General features: G+C 46.3%; 1 protein-coding gene across 1 annotated transcript; it reads left to right on the top strand.

Moving 5' to 3' along the window:
- The first annotated feature begins 205 nt into the window (after positions 1-205).
- LOC133932827 (dermatan-sulfate epimerase-like protein) lies at positions 206-6,884 on the top strand. The gene has a single exon (XM_062379689.1). The coding sequence runs from the start codon at positions 1,379-1,381 to the stop codon at positions 5,033-5,035; it is 3,657 nt and encodes a 1,218-aa protein (XP_062235673.1). The 5' UTR covers positions 206-1,378; the 3' UTR covers positions 5,036-6,884.
- The last annotated feature ends 15,702 nt before the right edge of the window (positions 6,885-22,586 follow it).

Here is a 22,586-nt window from a genome sequence, read left to right as displayed (position 1 = left end):
TTTTTAGTCATTTGTTGTCGTGTCCTTAGAGTTGTCACGTCTTGGGATTTGTTGTCGTGTTTTTGTCATTGTGTCCTGTGATTCCTTTTCATTCTGTGCTGTGATTTGTTTTTGTGTCTCTTGATGTGCACCTCTGGCAGCATCTGCTCAATATTCATCTCATAGTTTGTGTCATTTAAGGGAAGTTTGATGCATATCTGATTTTTTATTATCTCTTTATTCCTTCCCTCCTCTTCTTCTTCTTTATCCTCTCCCTCACCAATGAGCAGTTGTGTGTAGATGTTAAACGACACGTGAGGACTCCTGCTGTTGGTTGTGTGAACATCATTTTCCTGGTGCAGCCTGTCAGGAACATGGCTCTTTATGAATCCAGCACTCAGCCTTCCCTCTCAGCAGAGGCGTGCGGCTGAGCTCCTGAAGCCACGGCTCCCTCTACAGTCTGCAAGGCGGAAATTTTCCATCCAGTTGCGGGGAGACGATCCAACAGACTGTGTGTGGAAGAGCCGGAGCGCGGAGCTAGGCGGCGGGGCACACGTCCGGACACCACAGCCGGAGACGGAGCCTCACTTGTGGGATGCAGCGTCTCGGCGGCTGCACCAACACACCCGGATCCGCGCGGAGGAGAATCCGTCATCTGAGGGGCTGATCGCCGGGCTCCTGCAGGACAATGGCGAGGGGAGACATGTCTCATTCTTTGCATACTTGAGGAGTGACGACAACTTTCCTCCACTTCCCTGCGCGGACGGCGGGAGGACAGAGCAGCTGCGGCGTTCGGACACACAACACGGGATGTACAGCTGGACGATGCGCGCGGATGGATTGTGCCGTTTGGAGCAGCGCGCAGCTCGGTGCGTCTGCGGCGGGGACTCGGGGCGTCGGTGTCCGCGGAGATGCGTCGTTCGCTGAGGTCCTCGTCCATGGATGTTGCGGCTCGGCGGCGCTGCGCACGGAGCCTTTGGGCGGCGGTGATTGGACCGGACGCGGACTGGGGCTGACGAGCTTGTTTGTGCGCGAGGAAATGTGTGTTTTCTTTTTTCCGGAGGGGGGGGATCAATACGAGTTGGTGGCGCACCACGAGGACGCAGGAGAGCGCGCACGGAACCAGGAGCTTCGCTTTGGAAACCTGGGATTTAAATTGAACAGCAGAGATCTCCATCCCACCACACGTCCACGCATCTGGTGTCACAAGTGGATGTTTGCTCTGGCACTAAAGTTTTTTTCTCCATGCACGAGACTTTGAAAGTGCATTTTGACTCATCCTTTTTATGGACTATAACAAACATTTTCCATGTGGACTTATCCAGAAAGTTATGGGACATTATAAAGATATTTTAAAGGACGAAAACAATCAGCTGCTTTATTTTTCACAGCCACTAAAATGTATACGAGGATGCCGGGCAACATGGCTGTAAACTGGGTTGTGTACTCCGTGTTTTTACTCCCCCTGTTCGCAGTGGGGACAGCCTTCTCGGGGGTCTTCAACGCCACCGACAGAGACATCTTCACCGATGACTTGCTGCAGGTCAAGCTGGCACAAGGCAGAGCGAGCGAGCAGTGGAAACTCCCTCCGGCCGACTCCCACCCGAACCTGTACTTCAACCAGGTGGACGTGGTGCACTTGAGGCAGAGGTCCTCCACCACCCACAGTCACATATTCAAAGTCATCCGGGCGGCCGTGCTCACCATGCTGTCCAACGTCCCCTTTTACATCCCCCCTGTGAAACACGAGGAGTTTACAAGCAAGTGGAATGAGATTTACGGGAACAACCTGCCCCCCCTGGCGCTCTACTGCCTGCTGTGCCCCGAGGACTCTGCCGCCCTGCAGTTTCTTATCAAGTTCATGGACAGGATGGTCGAGTACCCCGACTGGAAGGTGACCAGTGCCCCCAACGACGAGGTCCCCACGGCACACTCCCTCACTGGGTTCGCCACTGCCTATGACTTTATTTACTCTCAGCTGGACGAGCGCAGGAGAGACGTTTACCTCAAGAAGATACGCTCTGAGACAGAGGAGCTGTACGAGCTCTCCAAGTACAGAGGGTGGGGGAAGCAGTATCTCCAGAATCATCAAACCACAAACATATTAGCCATCATGACTGGTGCAATAGTGGTGGGATCCCACGATGACCCAGAGTCAATGATATGGAAACAAGTGGCAGTGAACTACATGGAGAAAACTATGTTTCTACTGAATCATGTGGTGGATGGCTCTCTGGATGAGGGAGTAGCTTACGGGAGCTACACGGCCAAGTCCATCACACAGTACGTCTTTTTAGCCCAGCGCCACTTCCACATTGACAACACGCAGAACAACTGGCTGCTGGGACACTTCTGGTTTTACTACGCCACGCTGCTGCCGGGCTTCCAGAGGACTGTTGGCATCGCAGACTCTAACTACAACTGGTTTTACGGGCCGGAGAGCCAGCTGGTTTTCCTCGACACATTTGTCATGAGGAACGGAACGGGGAACTGGCTGGCTCAGCAGATCAGAAAGCACCGACCCAAGGACGGTCCCATGGGGCAGTCGTCGGCGCAGCGCTGGGCCACGCTTCACACGGAGTACATCTGGTTCAACTCCCACCTCACGCTGCAGCCTCCCCAGGATTACGGCAAAGCAAGGATGCATATTTTCTCGAACTGGGGCGTGGTTACCTACGGAGCCGGGCTCCCAATCGGACAGGGTAACACTTTTGTGTCCTTTAAGTCCAGCAGGCTGGGTGGCCGTGCGGTCTACGACATTGTGCACGACAAGCCGTACTCCTGGGTGGACGGCTGGAACAGCTTCAACCCGGGGCACGAGCACCCGGACCAGAACTCTTTCACATTTGCACCTAACGGACAAGTGTTTGTGTCCGAAGCACTTTATGGTCCAAAGTACAGCTACCTTAACAATGTTTTGGTTTTCAGCCCGTCTCCCACCAGCCAGTGTAACAGTCCGTGGGAGGGTCAGCTGGGGGAGTGTGCTAAGTGGCTGCGCTGGACTGATGAAGGTGTGGGCGATGCCAGAGGGGAGGTGATTGTGGCCTCCTCGCACGGGGACACCTTGTTTGTGAGCGGGGAGGCTGTGTCTGCCTACTCCTCCGCCATGAGATTAAAGAGCGTGTTCAGAGCGCTGGTGCTGCTCGACTCACAGACTCTGCTGGTGCTCGACCACGTGGAGAAGTGGAGCGACTCGCCCGTGACCACGTTCAGCGCCTTTTTCCACAACCTGGACATTGACTTCAAATACGTCCCGTTCAGATTCATGGACAAGTACAACGGCGCGATGATGGACGTGTGGGACGCGCATTATAAAATGTTCTGGTTCGACGCCCAGGGTCACAGCCCCGACACCAGGATACAGGAGGCAGAGCAGGCGGCCGAGTTTAAAAAGAGGTGGACTCAGTACGTCAACGTCACTTTCTCAATGTCGGGCACGGTCGGCAGAGTGGCTTATGTTTTGCACGGGCCATATGTCAAAGTGTCCAACTGTAAATTCGTGGACAATGGCAAAAATGGAGTCAGAGTTTCATTAACCATAAATAACACAGAGAAGGTGGTTTCAATAGCCACAAACTATAAAGACATAGGAGCCAGGTTGAGTTATTTAGGATTCGGAGGCCACGGGAAAATCGAGGACGGGGATCAGATCACTCGATTCGGCCTCGGGACTCAACTCGTCCCCAAACTGATCAGCAGCGATAATCAGCTGTTAGACTTCGGGTTCGCAGTCAACGTAGCAGCGGGGGTGGTGCTCTGCGTGGCCATCGGGTTCCTGACCATGCAGAGGAGGTTTTACGTGTGCTTCAGCAGGCTGATGCGTTACGCCCTGCTCACTGTGCTCATCCTGTGGATAGCTGAGCTGCTGTTTGTGTCCAGCAGCTGCGATCAGCTGCTCTGTGGGGTGAAATGGAAAAGCGCGGGGGCCAAAAGTGAGGTGAACAAACAGATCAGACTTTCCGAGCAGCAGCGGTTCCCCCTCCCCACCGTGGTCATAACAACCCTTCCCGGGTCGGGGTCGGAGATCCTGAAGCATCTTTTCTACAACAACTCAGACTTTGTTTACATACGAGTCCCCACTGAGCACGTTGACATTCCTGAGACCGAGTTTGAGTTTGACTCGCTGGTCGATGCCTGCGAGTGGTCAAGGTCAGACGCGGCGCACGGACGGTTTAAGATTATTCAGGGCTGGCTGCACTCGCTGGTCCACAACACCAAGCTGCACTTGCAGAACATTCAGCTGGTGGAGGGCAGCAGGGTCAAACAGCCCCAGAGAGCCGCCCCCCCCAGGGACAGAAAGAAGAGGTCCAGGCGGAGGGAGCCGGCGTCCGAGCTGAAGGGCAGACTGAGGGCCAGCCTGGACAGGGACGCAGAGTACATCAGGGAGATGAGACGACATGTCGCAGAGTTCCCCGACGCCCGGGTGGTCCTCAACATGCGGAGCGGGAGCTGGGCCCTCAAACTGCCTTTCCTCCAGGAGACGGTGGGACACTCTCTGAGGTCAATCTACTTGGTGCGAGACCCTCGAGCCTGGATTTATCTGATGCTTTACAACAGCAAACCCAGTCTCTATTCCCTGAAAAACATCCCGCAGCACCTCTCCCTGATATTCAAGGACGATGCCGTCAGGGAGGGGTGCCCGAGCGTGGCCCCAGAGTTTAAAACAATCCAGAGTCTGCTGTCCCGCTCGGAGGCCAACCCGGCCCTCGTGCTGGCTCACCTGTGGCTGGCTCACACCGCGGCGGTGCTGAGGGTCAACGAGGGCCTCCCCGAGGAGTCCTACCTCCAAGTGAGGTTTGAGGACGTGGTCAACTTCCCGCAGGAGACGGCGGAGACTATACACACCTTCCTGGGGGTGCCCCTGTCGCCTGCAGCCCTCAACCAGCTCCTCTTCACCACCTCCACGAACTTGTACAACCTCATGTATGAAGGGGACATCTCCCCAGCCAATATTAACATGTGGAGACAGAACATGCCTCGAAAGGACATCAGGCTAATAGAGGACGTGTGTGGGGGGGTGATGAAGAGGCTGGGCTACACCCGGCTGGCGAGTTAACTTTCCTGCTGCTGGTCGGCTGACACCGAGCTGTCTTGTTTACTGGAGCCACCGTGGAATTTCTGTTGAGTTGTGGTTTTTTGCACTGACGCTTTGTTTTAAAGGGAATTTCTCTGTCTGCTAAAGTTTGTTTTGTGTTTGTTTGGGGGAATGAAAGGTGCAGACACAGATGCTGGTGAGGGAGGAATATTTTACATTAAAATAGGTGAAAGGAAGCTTCTGTTATCACTCCTTTATTTGTTTCCAGCAGCTCTTCACACTTTAGACCTTTGCTCTGCAGAGGGAAGCCACTGAAACTCAGCATAAAGTTGAATGTTATTGCGGCGTCCTAGAACAGCTCAGTTTCTCCTTGTGTGTGTGTGTGTGTGTTACTCCCCTCCCCCATCGCTAATCTGTGCTGTCTGAAAGATGTTGTGCAAAATCCATATCTGTTATGACTGGACTAGGGGAGGGATCAAGGGATATTTACTGCTTTTTGGAACAGATACGTTATGAAGCTCATTAGGAAATAAGGCTCGTCTTTATCGACAGAGCCGGGTTTGTAGCTGTGGGAGACTAATTTGGCTGTCGTGAATTTTAATATCTGAACCTTTCAGTGCTTTTTTTTCCCTTTTACAAACTGTAAATACATGCTGCAGTGTTTAGACTAAAAGCCAAGCGGAGAACAAGAAGACGGCAGCTGTGCATAGAGACGATAGCGGTTGTGTTTTCATCGTGCCAGTAGAGGGATTTTTTTTTTATTTTTATTATTTGAAGCTGTAAGATTGTCATGACAGTTTTGTTGGCTTAGCACTTTCACAGGGACTCTTTTGATTGTATGTGGGATTCAGTGCATTTTCCACTTGCTTCTCTTTTACTCTCATGTACTCGATTAGCTTGGAAAAAAAAATCTTAAACCTCCGAAGATATAAACTAAAAACCTCTGAAGATATTACGTGGAGAAGAAAGAAAGTTAGAAGTATTTACGGGCTCCAAAGACACATATCCCAAAGGACCAGGAATGAATATGATTATTATAACTCCCTTTGGCATTTATTGAATTAGATCAGAGGGAAGTACTTAATGGGGATCAAACTGGGGGAGGAAAAAAAAAAAAAAAACTGTCAGCCTTGACACATTTCTTGTCAATGCAATTTCCAAAGCACCCCCCTCAGCTCCTCGTATTAATCTGCAAAATGCCATAACCGAGGCTTACCCTGTGTTATATTGCTGTGCTATCTTCACTTTAAAAGGCCCTGCAGGAGTCTCCATTTCCTGTTGTGGTCAATCAGATTTCCCGATGATCTTTCTCGGGGCCTTTGTCTTGAGAGCGAGCAAACGGGAGGAATATTAAGTAAAGAAAATAATTAAATAAAAAAGTCAGAGACTGTTTCTACTCTGTGACGCTCTAACGCTCTCTGGGCTGCGATGTCCACTGCCCAGTAAACATGTCTGCAATGTAAGTGGATCACATGTATATCAAACAGACTGGGTTATATCGACTCTCCCGTTGCATCTGTATGCAAAATATTACATTCTGTGGCCATTTTGGAAAGGACCATCTTCTCTCATGTATAGACACAGTCCTGTTTGTTGTTTTTTCTTTTTTTTTCTTGACTGCCTGGAAAACCCGTTTGATGTTCGTGGTCTTTGGATGTGTAGACTTGGCAGACACGCTCTCACTTTGGTGTTGCAATCCTGTTACCAACTCTGTTTTTGTATTTGCTCGTGGGGATATGGTTCCATGCTTCTGTGGCCTTGAATTACAATCATGTCTTTATAAGGGTTTTCTCTCTCTCTCTGTGTGTTGGGGGGCTCTGGAGCTGGAGGTGGAGAAGAAATAATAAATTCATAAATATATTGACAACCATTCTGTGTCGGGTGTGATTAAATGTGACACTTCAACTGTTATCTTTCACTACATGAGAGCGAACATAGGTTTTAATTTGCACACACACGCTCTCTCTCTGAATGTGGTTAAAGTACAAACGTCTTCTTAATGCCGACGCCTCTGAGCCGCGACAATTATGCAGCGGCAAAGTCTCCATTTATATTAGACACGGATGACAGAGGTCTAATTGCTTATACGAGTGACAGGCATGACAAGGAGGAGCCAACAATTAAAATCATGTCAGGATATTCGTCTGTCATGCTCCGACTGAGATGGCAACTTAACAGGAGGACGCTTTCCAAGGAGGACATGCGGCGTCTCGTGTTTCAGAGCGGTCTCAGTGAGTCAGTCGTCTCATTACTCATTTGTTCTTGATCCCTCCTGCGACGCTCCAGTGCTTGGCAGGGTCCTGTTTGTCTAATCCTTCCAAGCACAGGCACATTATTCCCTGAAAAAAAAATAAAAATCATCCCCAGGCAGATGCTTGGGAAGGGAGGTTTCTACGAGTTCAGACTTGCACTCAGTGGCAGTGGAGTGGACTGAGTCACTGGGGAGCTGCTGGGAATGATTGGGAACACTGGTGCATGAACAGTCTCAGTATCAAAACTTGGTTTAACCTTCTACTTATTGACGAGTGTGTTAAAGTAACAGAGAACACCAGTTGAATCCTAGCTAATATTAGTATTTCATTTTTATGGTACTACTTTGTCATGCAACAACCTTAACAAGTTAGTGGTTGAAACGAGAAAGTTACTGTTATGATTTGTTAATTTATTATTTACTCTTTTTAACTTATTTTAATTTTAATAATGATAAAATAATAAAACAACGCTCAAAGTCATTCAACAGGATTAAAGTTGGCAGATTAAAGTAAATAACTATGTAAAATACACATCATAATCACACATTGGTAAGATGGACATCATTATCAAACATAAATCAGTTCTTTCTTAAATTATACTTCTATTCCACATCGAACGTATTACTCTAAATTCTGCTAAATGTATATGTGGTTGTTATTTGAAAGATTTACTTATCACATCAACCCTTTTTTTAAATGTACTTCTTTGATTTTTCCAGTTTATTTTCCTCTAAACGTCTCAGACAGTTGTGTCGTGATGTGAGGACAAGTTTTCTCAAATTCCAAGAAGTTCCCCCTAAAGTAAACATGTCTAATTTGTATATAAAAACTTTATTTATTTACTTTATTTGTTCTGCCCTCTCTGTTATACGCTCTATGACCCTTTAGATGTTTCCTGTGACCCTGAGAGACCACTGGACCAAACAAACAACAGTAGCTACAAAACAATTATGTTAAAACTAGCTCAACTTCAAACACTCGTCATATCTAATGCTATGAAAGTGTTTTTACTTCTGATATTTCAAGTTTATTTTACAGATATAATTTTAAATGCAAGTCTTGTATTTTTTTTATACATCTCTGTTTTTATTCTACTAAAATAAGAAATTCTGAAAACTTCTCCCACTAAGACACGACACGTCTGCACAACCCATTAAACTATTGACATCTACAACTGGAGGCTTGATGGAGTATTGTGGAACATTCTCTATCAATAACTCGTTAACATTTACAATTTACAAATCACCGGCTGATTGCACCGTCCTAACGACAGCTCTGACTCATGGAGCTCCGTCGATGGCCTGTGTGTTTATCACCCTCTGTTAACGACCTGTTAATATTTATAACTGCAGACTTGATGGCTTATTTGTTAAAGTTTATGAATAGTTAATAAATGGATTTTGGAAGCAGATGCCCTGCAGCTAAAGAGACAAAGTCGGTGTCTTGCTCCAGGAAGAGAAACGGCCGCCAAGGAGATTCTTCACAACAGGCAGCACCCCCCCCCCCCCCTCCCCCCTCCAGAAATCTCTTCAGTAATGGACTTATGACTTATAGAGAAAATAAATTATTTGTTGACCATTAAAAAAGCATTTAGTTACAACTTTTTTCCATTTACATTGAGTGTCTAATGAGGATTTTTAAATATTTTATAGTCCCCATTTTAAAACAGATCCATAAACATAAGACAACATAAGAAACACTATCAACGTCTCATTTGCATTTATACGCAGATGACATACTAACTTATATTGATAGTAGAGACACTTTATACATCTAATTAACTGAGTTTATGCTTCTTAAACCATTCATTTATTAATTATACTGTTTTGCCTTCATGACTTGTTATCTAAGATTTGTAGGATTTATCAAACGTGTTAGTTACAGCTCATAAACCCATATAAAGGCTTTCTGAAGAGAAATTAATACCTAATTCATATTTGATGACACCATATTGTTTGTCTAAATTAATTAATTGAGGGTTAACGGCATATTTACACTTAATTGCACTACTTCCCTTCATGTTGTTAGCATGTGAATGATCTCTGATGCCTTCTTAGAAATTGATGAAACAATAACAGTTTATTAATGAATCTGCAGCTGTGACATCTATCAGCCCTTTATGAAGCATTTATTATGATATATAACAGTTTTTTTTATGATTATTACATATTCTTCACAACCTGACAAGTCTGTGATTTATCAACCATGAATGAATCTATTGTAAATGATCTATTATCCCTTCACAAAGAGAACCTTATATAAAGGCAGCAGCATTTTTATAGATAATTTAAGACGGAACACGTCTTTATCACCGGGGCCTTTGTACAGGACGGCACATAAAAAGCTAATCAGGCTGGTCCACACATTAAGTTTTAGTAGTTTTACCAATTAAATTTAATGACATCTTACAGACAGGCTAAAAATAAAGCTACATGTCAGAGTGTGTTTCCATAGAATTTATTTCCCACCTGAAAATATAAAACTGCGAGTGGCTGCTGCTGCACAGGAAGACAAATGGGCTTTATGAAAACCTTTTGATGTCTGATCACAAGGAGCAGACCTGCAGAACTAATTCAAACTGGAAGGTTGCCTCATAGATTATCTCGCCCGTTTGATAGCCAATACATAATCATTGCATGAAATAAGGTTTCACAGGGAAAATGATGAAAAGCCGGGTTGTAATCTAATTCCACGCCGCAGCTCGGGCTAGTGATCAAGTGGCTTTTCTCAGACTATTAAGTACACGGAGGTTATCCAGATAGAAAGGGGGACTCAATTTCAGCTGAGTAGTCATATACCCTTCCCTGTTCCACCTTTATCTGAGTCCCAGGAGAGCCTCTTCCCTCGCCGGCAGCCATCGCTCCTGCCACTGCTCATTAATTAACCTTTGCTGCAGCCGCCGGGGAGCGAGCGGTGCCGATGCTGTGGAGAGGAGCAACCGTTGATACCGCCCGGGTCTATTGTGCTGGAGAATTAGTCCGGTAATGAAGAGCCACACTGTCTCTGTGAAGAGTTTCAAACTTAAAGTCATGCATTTGATGTGCACGAGCGTGTCCTTCAGATGACAGAGCAGCTGGCGACGCCGCCGCTCTCCTATATTTAGTCATCTCCTCTGTGGTAAACAAAGCCTGCGAGGGCCTCGGATCCCGCGGCTCAAATTTACCTGCTGAGGACGCGGCTGTGCTTCAGCCACGGGGGGGGGGGGGGGGGGGTGCAGAGCCCGGGAAATCGCTATTAACAGACGTCGACTTGCAAGGAAATATGGCGCGGTGTCAATCTGCAGCTGGTGGCGAGTCGTTGGGATGTTCCCGGTGCCAATAAAGCGGCGGCAACTGCTAATGAAGCCCAGTGTGCTCTTACAGCGCGGGGGAATCAGTCCAGATGAGACATTTAGAATTTCACTTCAGGGCGAATCTCCACAGAGAGGCCGGCTCACAGCTGTATATCAAAACACTGCACAGAGATTCACTCACTCTCTCTGCTGCCAGCTTCTGTCGGCTCCTCTCGCCAGCTGAATGTGACAGAACGAGATAATTCCACGTTAACTGCTTTGCAGAACTATTAATAGAAATATCCTCTGAGGGTTCGTCTGGGAAATGTTGTTTAAAGTCCTTGGAGCCTTTTTTGTTATAGTTTGTTTATCGTAGCAAAAATACAACATGTGAGTGCTGTTTACCTTCAGAGTATCTTTTTACATTCCTCTGTCTGAAAGTCAAATGAACGTCCGTGGTGTCGTGTTGTTTCTCGATAAGATGTGATGAGTGAAGACTTGACTCGGGGAAGTTTCTGACTTTTTGACTTTGAAAGCGGGACCCGTCCCAATGAGCCGATTTCCTGTCAGCTTAACCTGTCTCTCTTACTCTTGGAAATCGAACCACCGTACAGTCATATCCCTCCGTGCCGCGCTCCTCTGTTTCTCCTGTTGCTGTTTTGCTAACTTTGCAAAAAACAAGCAGAGTGATGTGTGAGCTGGAAGAGGAGAGAAAAAACACCCAAAAATCGACCGAATGATTTAGCACGGTGTGTGACTAATGTGTGTTTACCAATTGTGTTATGGAAAGGGTTAGCCACTGCGATTTAATGAGCTGTTCCTGCCTGTTGACGCAGAGGGGGGCGACCGAGGCCTGGTGCTGTTCCGACGGATTGAATCCAGCTGGCCCGCCGACACACAGACGAGGGGGGAGAGGCCCATTTCCTGGATGACACACTCTGTAGTCCTTCATTACTGGGACCAGGAAACCATAACCCGCCTGTCAAAGAGCTGCCACGGCCACCGCTCTCTCCTGCACCGTGGCTCAGCCGGGGGGGATGTCTGTCCCGGGGATCATTTTCATGTTTTATGTTAAGCACAATAGAACTGATCGGAAAAAAGGAAGCTGAATATATGTCTGAGTTTTTGAAGGGACGTCCCATTTGGCCTAATTACATAAAGCATGAGTCATTGATCCCTAATTAGTGGAATTTATGAGTAATGGTCCCTGCGACCTCGGTCACAGTGTGTCTTGGAAATTACAGGCGAGCGACAGCCCGGTGTCAGATCTCCAGAAGATGAAATGAAAGGCAGGATTTCCTCCCCGGTCCTCACTTACATATTCTCATCTCATCGCTCCTGTCAGACCCGGAATGGAAAAGCTACTTCCTCCAACAAAGAATTGACAGGAGAGCTGCACCGTGAGCTGCAGAGATAAGCCAATCATTATACTCTGCACAGATTTGATATCATCCTTCCTTCTCGGAGCCGTCCCACCCAGCGAGACACCGGAATCGAACCTGAAATGAGTTTCTTTCTCCGTTCCCCTGGGTGACCTTCCCATAACAAAAAGAAAAAAAAAAAAACTCAATTTCAAGAGGCCCTTACATTTCCTTGTTATCACACTATTGGCTCCGCGCAGCTCCCGACAACACTGTTTTATTTTGAAAAGAGACATCTTGACTCTGACAGGCGGCAGGAGATGAGGGACGCTCGTCACTCTTCTATTATCCCCGGTGAGAGCGAGCTGCAGAGGAAGCCAGATGGTCAGATTCTCTGCTCATATGGTTTGTGTTCCTCGGAGATCAGCAGCCTTGGCACCGCTCAGCAGAAAGAAGAATGTAAGCAGGGAGGAGAGGATAAGAAATTATAGTGTTTGTACAAAGCCATGGACAACGCCACCACCTCCCTGGGGAGTTGCTTTACAAGATATTCACCGAAAAATACATGCAAGGATAATAAGAGGTGAGAATAAGAGGTGCCATCTTTGCTGGGGCTGTGATGATGAAGTGTCCTCGATGACCCAGACAGCACATACTCACACACGTACTCATACATGTACTCATACTCCTACTCAAAGTACTCATACTTTAGCTGAATCATTCTGCAAAGCTCACGGATACACACTGTAGATAGATTAAACAGATAAAGTCTGTGTTTTAGAGGCAGAAACAAGATGCTCTGTTCGTTGCATGGTTTCATAACACTGTGCACCATGTAAGCACATAATTAGTATTATGGTAGAAGTAGATTTTGACTTGGGGGGGGGGGCTCCCTTGCTCGGTCCTTCGAGACAGGGCCGTGGATCCAGTGTAGTAGAGCAGGTCTCGCCTTAAGGCCTTTAAGTGGTTTAGAATATTGTCCCAGAAATAAATCCTAATTAATCATCTCACAGTGAACCTTGGGACTGCGCCTGGTTACTGATCCAGTCTTCATCACCAACTTCTGTCTTTATCTGGATGAAGAACTTTCACTGAGACGTGAAAAGATACAGAATGATGGAACACAACGACATAAAATAAATTTTTGCTGTATTTTATGTATTATGTATTTTTCTTGTCGGCTTCACACCCAACATGGGGGGGTCAGCTTCAGGGTTCTGCAGCAGGTCTTTATCTGCTGTGGCTCCAGATGTGCAGGTTCAGTTTGGGCACTGCTGTAGTTTAAATTAGAAAGACTTTGCTGTAAACTGTACTTGGGTGAATCATTTGTGCAAATCCTGCAACTTGTGAATCTACCTAAAGCAAACAGAGGGGAGATGAAGGAGGAGGAGCAGAGGCCGGAGCTAACCACAGAGTCTGTGAAATCGTGAAATCTTAAGCAGCAGACAAGCAGACTGTTAAAAACACTGAAGTAACGTTTGTTTATCACCAAATGTCTGAGAGATAATCAAAGAAAGCAGGAACCCAGTGGATGCTGCTCCGATGCCAGGATACAGTTTTGAAGAAGACTTGAAAGCTAACCCAGTTTATCTCTCTCTCCATCACTCTCTGCCACGAATGCCAAAAAGGAAAATGAGACGCACCAAACACACGATCTAGAAACTGCGCAGTGCAGAAACTTCTCCACAGAACCGACCGTGTGTGTGAGCTCTGAGATTTGTTTATCCTCCCCCGACTGACTGTCAGGACTTAAATCTGAACTGCAATTTAACTTTAAAGAAATGTTATCAAGCAGCAACATTCGCTTCTGTCACTGCGAGGTTCTGACAAAAAAAACCTCCTTTGGTCTCTTGAATTGCACGAGTGGATTTTTTAACAACCTGTGGTTTTTCTCCGGAGTCGGGGAGGTCACCCCCCCCCCCAGGCTGTTTACTTATTGCCATTTGTGGCAAACAGCCCTCGACAGCTTCTGATTTGACTCGGAGGCGCAAAGTGACGGCATTACTTTAATAAGCGGCCGTGGTCACAGCGCCTCGGCTCCTGAGCATCGACTGTAACAGGAGTAATGCGTGGACTGTGTCCCTCTGGCTGAGCTGCCTCATTAAAAGGGCTGAAGAAGAGTGACTGGCTGCAGGGGCGATGCATTATTGATGAGAGGGTCTGATTAATTGAAAATATCCTCTGCAGCAGGGGAGGGAGGGAGGGTGTGTGTGTGTGTGTGTGTGTGTGTGTGTGTGTGTGCGTGTGTGTGTGCGTGTGTGTGTGTGTGCGGTTGGAGTAAGTGGCTTCATTTCGTGTGAGCAACTTAATCAGCCGATGCAAAGCTCACTTCTGCGATTGTTATTCTGCGCAGGCACACACCACCAGACAATTTACTGTAAATGCAATCAAAAACATGGGAAGTTGTAAATTGGATTGTTCATACTCCAGATGGGAGTAATAATCTTCGGCAATCTGCGGGATGTCACTCGGTATTAAACAATAGCAGATATTTGTGCAGCGACGGTGATTCCCCACCCCCCCCCCCCCCCCTCCCCCCGATGCTGGGCTGCACCTGCGACACCGAGTGAGCGGTGTAAATAAAAGATGAAGCCGTCAGGAGATGAAGCAACAGGACCCAAAACGAATTAGCACAAGTAATCACAGAGTAGTAACAACACTGACGAGGGCTTGACAAGATGTGATACCATTCAGAGGAGGCGTCTGAGGAATGAGGTCGAACCTGCGTGTCCTCCTCCAATGAGACGGCTTATCCTGGCGTGCTGAAGTCTAATGGTGCATCATGGTGTTCCTCGTCAACTCGTTTAAGTTTAGATATAAAAAGGGAGCGCAGGTGGTAAACTGGACCAAGTTCTGTGATGTTCAATTTAATTTAAAAAAGGAGATTATTTGTTCCTCAAGAGGCATTTTGAAGGAATTTAGTTTGAAAAACAGAATTTGAATCACCAGCGTTTCTGCCTGGACTTCAATAGTCTCAAAAATTGACTCATATGAATTTAAGGCCTTAATAATTCTTACATAATTCGAAATTCTACGTACTAGATCTAAAGTACATTAAGGAAGATAGAGATGACTCCCGTGTTGATGTGCTATAAACATAAACACTTAATTTCCGCAGCGACGTGTCACTTCCTGCCTCAGTTTCCTGTGGAACACATCAGACAATCTCCTGCTCTGCTCATTATATGAGAAAAGCAAAGTCAATAGAGAGACTGAACAAAGCTGTTCAGACAATTTCTGGACTTCAAGTCTGAACACGGAGGAGACGACTCTCCTGCAAGGTCCCAGAAGCAAAATCAGTTATTTCTGAATCAGTGATGTTTGCTCGGATGTCAAAACAGTGAGATTGGATCACAAAATGTTTTCTACTTTCTTTTTGACGACACGAATCGCCAGTGAGTTTCAGTGTTTAATTAACTTTGATGAATTGAACACTTTGAATGGACCAGTTGGTTTTAACTGCACCCAGACGTTAACTGGGACAGAATCTGTTCTTAACGAAGCTGCGTTTCTTGGGTCTGTGTCCAGAGGTTCTGGTCAGTCTCCTGAGCTTGTTGTGTAACTGTGGACCTGATGTGAACCCCCCCCCCCCCCCATCCATTATCTTGCATCCTTCCCATCCTTTGTCAACATGCAAATTCAGTGCATTCTCTTCACTGAACTTCCATTAAGACCCATCAGGGCTGCCATCAGGATTCTGTCTGAAGTCCTGCCAGGGGAAATTACAAGCCCCGCAGGCAGCTGCCAATAACAAGTGACTTATATATAAACCCACATTAATTTAAAATTCTTAAAGGCAGAATATATTACACACTGAGTCACTTTTTTTCATAAGATGCCTAAAGGACATAAACTCGATTTTACCCCTGAGTTTGACGTGACATTTACCGGCTGGAATGTGATAATCATTTCATATTCAGCGCTGGCGTCCGTTACCCCCCCCCCCCCACACATCAAGGTGTCACGAGGTGGGAGGTCAACGGAGCAGGAGGAAGAGCCCCGAGGCGAGTGCTCCACTACAGTATCATGTGATGGACGGACACACTGCGTCTCGACCCCTCAGAGAGCAAACCAGAGAGCAGCAGCGGGGGGTGGGGGGGGGTCGTGCAAAGTGACGACGTGCACGGCCTCTATTTGAAACGTCTGGCTCTCGGTGGCTGTGATGAGTCCCGGAGCTGAGGCCGCAGTCACACTCTGTTTACAGTCGTGTTAAAGGTCGGAGTCTGAAGTATTTCTCAGCCTCCTCCGGGGACGCGACACACAAACAGGACAACAAATTTAACCACGGAGACAACGCACGGCTCTGAGTGCACGGGCGTGAGCCGGGTGTGAAATCCAACACTGTGCGCTAATGAAGAGGACGTGACATGTTTACTGGCCCTGAGGAGGCTCTGGTACTCCAGAGGATAAACAACCAACAACAGTCGGGTAACGATGGTTGGACTATACATAAACAAATCGCCCTGTTCTGTCAACATATTGTTGTGGAGCCGTGAGATCCCAGCTGAGACCGTTCCTCTCTCAGATAATAATCCATTCCTCCTGAAGTCAGAGCCTCTCTGCTCCTCGGGGCATCAACAGACTTCAATACTCTTTATAATGTAGTTAATTAACCACGTGTCCGAGTCGGCAGAAAAAGCCCAGACTGTGTGATTTCCTCCAGATAAGTCAAAAAATACTTGTGCAGTAAAAAAAAAAAACAGTTGCACCGACAAAAAGTAGTAAAAACACTTTCATCGGTTCTAACTTATGTAGATAATTACTTAGAGACTTTCCTGTAATAAAAAATTCAGCCAAAGAAAGTAACTCTGACACCGGCGTGTAAAGACTTCCATGATATCTTTAACTAGCTGTGAAATGGAACTACAGAGGGGAGTATTGTAAAGAAAGACGTGGATGTATCTTTACCGTTGTTTTAATTACATTACATTTCATTTAGCTGACACCTTTATCCAGAGCGACTTACAATTAGTACACTCAACATTCATGAGGGGGAATTTTAGGGGTTCAGTATCATGCCAAGGACACTTCGGTAGCAGATGGGGAAGGGTGGGGATTGAACCGCCAACCTTCTTGTTGGAGAACGACCACTCTACCCCCTAGGCCACACCGCGAATGAGGAACCGAAATTTAGCTTAGCACTCTATTTTTATAAATGCAGAAATGAAATAGAGAAAAATGTTGTTTTTCAAATTTGTTTCCGTTGTTCTGGGATGAAACTCATTCAGCCGGATCCAGAATCGTAGAATCCAAAGAAGAGTTAAGAGCCCGTGAGTCGTCTCTTTCTTTGTGCTTCTTTTTGAAAGCTCATTTTCTCCCGTCTGTGATCTCTCAGAATGAGCGTGAAGCCGTTTGCAGCCACCGACCACATGGCACCGTTTACATTTCGTGCACTCTCGCCTCGGCCGTGTGTCCTTCTCAACCGGCCCTTTCTCATCCGAGGGCCACTGATTGTAGATAATAGCTTATTCCAGAGAAAATCAATCAGATTCCCTCTGAAGATTGTCGGCCCTTGTGTTGGTTTTGCGGCTCGTGTCGGTGTTTGCTTTACTCACCGGGACGCTCGCATTAAAGAGGGAATTGTGCAACTGGCTGAAGGTAACACGCTAACCCTGGCTGGATAAAGGCCGTGCACGTGTGTGCTCGTCTGGAGACGTGATGTGTTTTTCTCTCTCAAGGACGACTTCATGCAAACGGAGAGGTGACAAAAGACAAAAACACTTTTCCATCTTCAGCGACGCCTGGACGCTGCAGCTAATAGAATCTGCTTCCTGAGCCCAACGAGCGCCCGAGAGCAGAAACTGGAAAATAACAAGCCGCTCTTTACAAATCAGAACAATTTCAAGGTCTTGCAAATCTAAAGCTGCACAACTCGATAATTCATTTGAGCTCTTTCTCTGCCGTTGTTGTACCACGCTCCTTCATTCACGGCCAACGTGGCGACTTGAAGCACTGAAATATTAGAATCCTTGATTTTATGTCATCTTTGATCAAGGTTTTCTCAGCTCGGGCCGGTCGGCGTGCCAGCGTCTGGCAGCCGGAACGTCAATATCAACCTGGTTAGCGGTGTTTTCTTTTGGTCGCCCTGCCAATTCACCGCCGGCTTTCATCAGGGTTATTGGCGAGGAGTCAATCTGCTGTTTGACGAGGGAGGAAGAGGAGGTGAAAGATGTCGTTTGCCGTTTCAAGAAAGTTCCCATAACCCACATTTCTTGGTTGGATGATGGACGAGGAACATGTTGAATTATCCACAGAATCTACTTTAATTTCCTCTGGCTTTTGAAATGAACCAGACTTTATCATTCACAATCCCACTTGTGTTGTGTTGTCTTGAATGATTTCTATTTCAGTTTCTTTACGCACCGATGAACGACTCTGTGTGTTGTTGTGTCCTTGAGATGAAGCTTTGTACTAAAAAACATTCCCTTTTTTAAATACCTCTTCCCCTGAACTGGAACGTGCCCCCCATGTGTCCACCAGATGATCTAACAGGGACTTCTTTTTAATTCCCAGTCTGTGTCATCTACACAGCTCAGTGATCCCAGCTGCACACACACGAAGCTTTAGGTTTAAAGCAGGAATCCAAATTCTGTATTTCCGCTTCAGCAGAGAGACTTTAAAGAAGCTTCAAAGTGAGACATCAAACCCGATCGTAGCGACTTTCACAGCCTCTCTGATAAACAGCGACTCTCCGATGCAATAATTCACTCTCAAAAAACACTTGGAATTCAAAAGCTTCTCAACAACTCTCTTTTTAGAGTCAATGACACAAACTCTGGCTTTTTAAAAATCACCTAATCGCTGTGTTTTGTGAGTCACTGAGGGGTCGGACAACCAGCTGCTTCACAACTTCACCTCCTGTGGTGACTCCTGGTCCCGAGGGGTCAGGTCCTGTTTCCTGGCCCATTGGCTGGATGCTGGTGCTGGTGCTGGTGCTGGTGCTGGTGCTGGTGCTGGTGCTGGATGCTGGTGCTGGTGCTGGTGCTGGTGCTGGTGCTGGTGCTGGTGCTGGATCCTGGATGCTGGTGCTGGATGCTGGTGCTGGTGCTGGTGCTGGTCGTGGTGCTGGTGCTGGTGCTGGATGCTGGTGCTGGTACTGGTGCTGGTGCTGGTGCTGGTCGTGGTGCTGGTGCTGGTGCTGGATGCTGGTGCTGGATGCTGGTGCTGGTGCTGGTGCTGGAGGCTGGTGCTGGTGCTGGATGCTGGTGCTGGTGCTGGATGCTGGTGCTGGTCGTGGTGCTGGTGCTGGATGCTGGTGCTGGTGCTGGTCGTGGTGCTGGTGCTGGTGCTGCTGCTGGTGCAGTCTGACCCTTCAGGTGTTGGAGCAGGTGGAGTTAGACGGACTCTGCAGCCAGGAACTCTGACATTCTACTGTTTTTAATTACCTCCATCAATTTGTTGGCTGGTCGGTTTTTGAGGAGGCAAAATGGTTTTTGTAAGAAATCCAATAATCGTTAATCACGTGTTGTAACTTTGAGAGAGAGGGAGTTTTTTCTTCTTTAACATTTTAGTCAAATTTCCCAGGGAATGATTTATGAATCTTGATGAAAAAAAGTGCTCTAAGTGCAATTGGCAAAATAGCCCATATGGTTCAGCACAACTACATAGATCACCTTCAAAAGGTCATATCTCACTATACCCAATGTTAGTTTTGATGTGCTTATTGTTTGACAGTATATTGTGCTGTACACATTTTCTGTTACTGTAAGCACGATGTTTGGCAATTACTGTAACAATTCCCATGGCAGTATGAGTTCAATAAACATATTTTATGTGAAACCTTGAATAAATCTTTTTTCTGTTTGATACACATAATATTCTGGAAAGAAAACATCTACTGTAACCATTCAGTGACCATTGAAGGACTGAGCTAAGATTGAAATGTGCACATGAGGGATATTTCTATGGTCAACTGCCATACTGACAAAACATCTAAACATTTTGACATGTAGTGTTTAAACAATGCTAAAGGGACTTTTCATTTTGGGGGCACTGACTATTTGTATGAGAAAAGGATTTAGTTTTGACTGATGAGTTGTCTGTTTTGGGAGAGATATGACCTTTTGCAGGTGTGCTATGGAGTTTTGCTGAACCATCTATGTTATTTTGAGAGATGAGCCACAGCAATCGAGAAGGACATTTTCATTTTGGGGGCACTGACTATTTATATGAGAAAATGATTTGGTTTTGAAACTTGAGTTAACTGTTTTGGGTGAGATATGACCTTTTGAAGGTGATCTATGTAGTTGTGCTGAACCATATGGGCTATTTTGCCAATTGCACTTAGAGCTCTGAGAATGTCATTTCTGTTTCGTGAAATGAGCCAAAGCAATGGAGAAAAACTGTAATGTGTGTTATCTGGTGCAGCTTGATGAAATCTGATGGGACTGTTGGTCCTTGGTGCAGTGAAAACACTTTCAATCGCCTTGTTTCAATGTCCTCCTAACTTTATCTTTAACTTCTTCATCTTTATCCACCGAGGTTGGTTTGTTAGGTGGAAGGATAACGTAAGAACTACTAGAGAGACGACCTCAAAGCTTGGTACAAGGATGTGATGTGGGTCAGGAGAGAACTCAGCGATTCTCTCACATTGCAAGATTGAGAGATTTCTCAGAAACAAATTAATTGATCTCCATAAAAAGAGTCGGACACACTTAGAAGACTGAGAGTTTGTAATTTGATCCGAATCCAACTGAACATCTCGAGCTCATGAATTTATAAGGGAAGTGTGTTTAGCCTTGGCTGAGGCTCGTGTTCTGCCACTGCCATTCTCCTATTTAATTAATTTCAGTGCCTCGTTAAAACACTTTGGATCTAAAACCCTGATGAGGTTCAAGCCCATTAAGTCCGAGTATTGTCTGTTTAGCTGTTTCATTTCAAAAGTCCAATTCAAAGCAAACCTCTGCAAACTCAGATATACGCTCCGTGTTCATCCTGTCAGGTCGGAAACATCGTCAAGCAGGATGTACTTGAAATATATTCGTGAATACATATCGAACCGTTCTGTTTAGAATTGATGTTCTGTCTTTGACTATTTGAGTTCAGGGTAATTAAATAATGCTCTTTTAAGACGTACACAAAGAAACAGTCAAATTTGTCTCAACTCACTTACGTATTCGGTGCAAGAAAGATTCAGGCAGTTGGCCCCAAAAACCCCTCAGATCTTGTAATGGAGTTGGCAAACGAAGCCTGGAAATTGAGAGCGTGTGCAGGGGAAGTGCACGGGGGGGGGGGGGGTGGGGTGGAAGTATAGTGCCGCAGGTTTACACGCTTTTCGGGGGGGCCTGTCAGAGGAGTTACGTATACGTTGACAGCAGTCGGAGGTCTTTGTGGGGGCATTTAAAAAGAGATCTTGACAGTAAGTGGTGTTTATCTGAGAGAGAATCCCTTTTTTCCTCACACCCTTCAAACTCGTCCCTGATTCCAGGTGTGGGAGCCAAAATACGGGAGATCAAAGCGGCGCCTGTGATCTCCGACGGGTTTTTGATGATGCATGTACATACGCCCCCCCCCCCCCCCCCCCCCCCCCGCTGCCCGCTTTTGTTGTGCTCCAGTTTGTGTGGCGCCACGGAGATCAGAAATTGGCAGGAGGAGAATATAGATGATTACACCTTCACGATGTGATATAAGCCCAAACATCCACAGCATCTCCTCGTTCTTCCTTTGTGTTATTAAACTTGTCAGGTCGCTTTACACGTGGATCCTGTTTTTGAAATGTGTGTTTAAACGCTGACATTTGTGTTGAACCTGTATTATACCTGAATTTGTGTTCCCTGCACTAATTTCACAGTATGGCTCCTGCAGAATAAAATGTGCCATACCACACAAATAGGCTAATTGCTCTCTGTTATGTATCATTTCTTTTGAATCACTATTTTCTTAGTGGCACACAAACATGATTTGGCCGTCACAGCAACAACACAAAAGACTGCTACTCCCGCCCCTTCTTCTGCTCTGACCTATCAGCAGAGCTGAAGTTGGACATGACAAAAACGTCCTGATAACCCTTGTTTTTATTTAGTTTATTAAAAACACATACCCAAAGCACAATGCATCCTGGGACGGCTCGGAAATGGAAGAATGCCGTCTTTGAAACGCAGCCTCCAGAGGTTGAAATGAGACACAGCTCATGTGTGTCGGTGGTAAACCATGCGTGGACATGATAACCGCTCGAGCCCGAATCGACCGACCTGAGATGTTTCTGTGAAGACGTGGAGATAAAAGCAACGATTCAATATGTAGATTAGAACAAGATAATCTGTGTCCTCTTGGATTAACAACACACTTGGATTAACAACACACCACAGGCTATAAACTCATGAAACATAATTAGGTTCTTCATTTCTTCTTAGTCTGCAGCTGAATCCAAACATCGCATCCCAACTCATCTACACTCAGTATAACATCCAGTAGGTCTCACTACACTGACCTGTGAAGCCCCCCCCCCCCCTCAGTCTGGAACAATTGGTGCTGTTAAATCGTTTGCAGTGATGCATTTTGTAGATGTATTTATGTTCCTCACTTAAAAAATAATTAACTCTGCACATTCTGGCCCCGGCCGATTTGTAATTACTGCTGAACCCAAGTCCAATAAGGTTTTAATCAGGCCGTGATATTGAACTGCTGGAGATGTGAGCGACGGGATGGGCAGGACCGACAGATCCAGGGACAGCGAGCCGAGCCCCTCA

The sequence above is a fragment of the Platichthys flesus genome, chromosome 21 (assembly GCF_949316205.1).
Source record: "Platichthys flesus chromosome 21, fPlaFle2.1, whole genome shotgun sequence".
Classification (NCBI taxonomy): Eukaryota; Metazoa; Chordata; class Actinopteri; order Pleuronectiformes; family Pleuronectidae; genus Platichthys; species Platichthys flesus.
Note: the sequence above shows the minus strand (reverse complement) of the source record. Positions and strands in the feature narration are given on the sequence as shown.

What these genes read in the sequence shown, in the direction of transcription:
- LOC133932827 (XM_062379689.1), top strand. Translation starts at nt 1,379, where the DNA reads ATGTATACGAGGATGCCGGGCAACATGGCTGTAAACTGGGTTGTGTAC.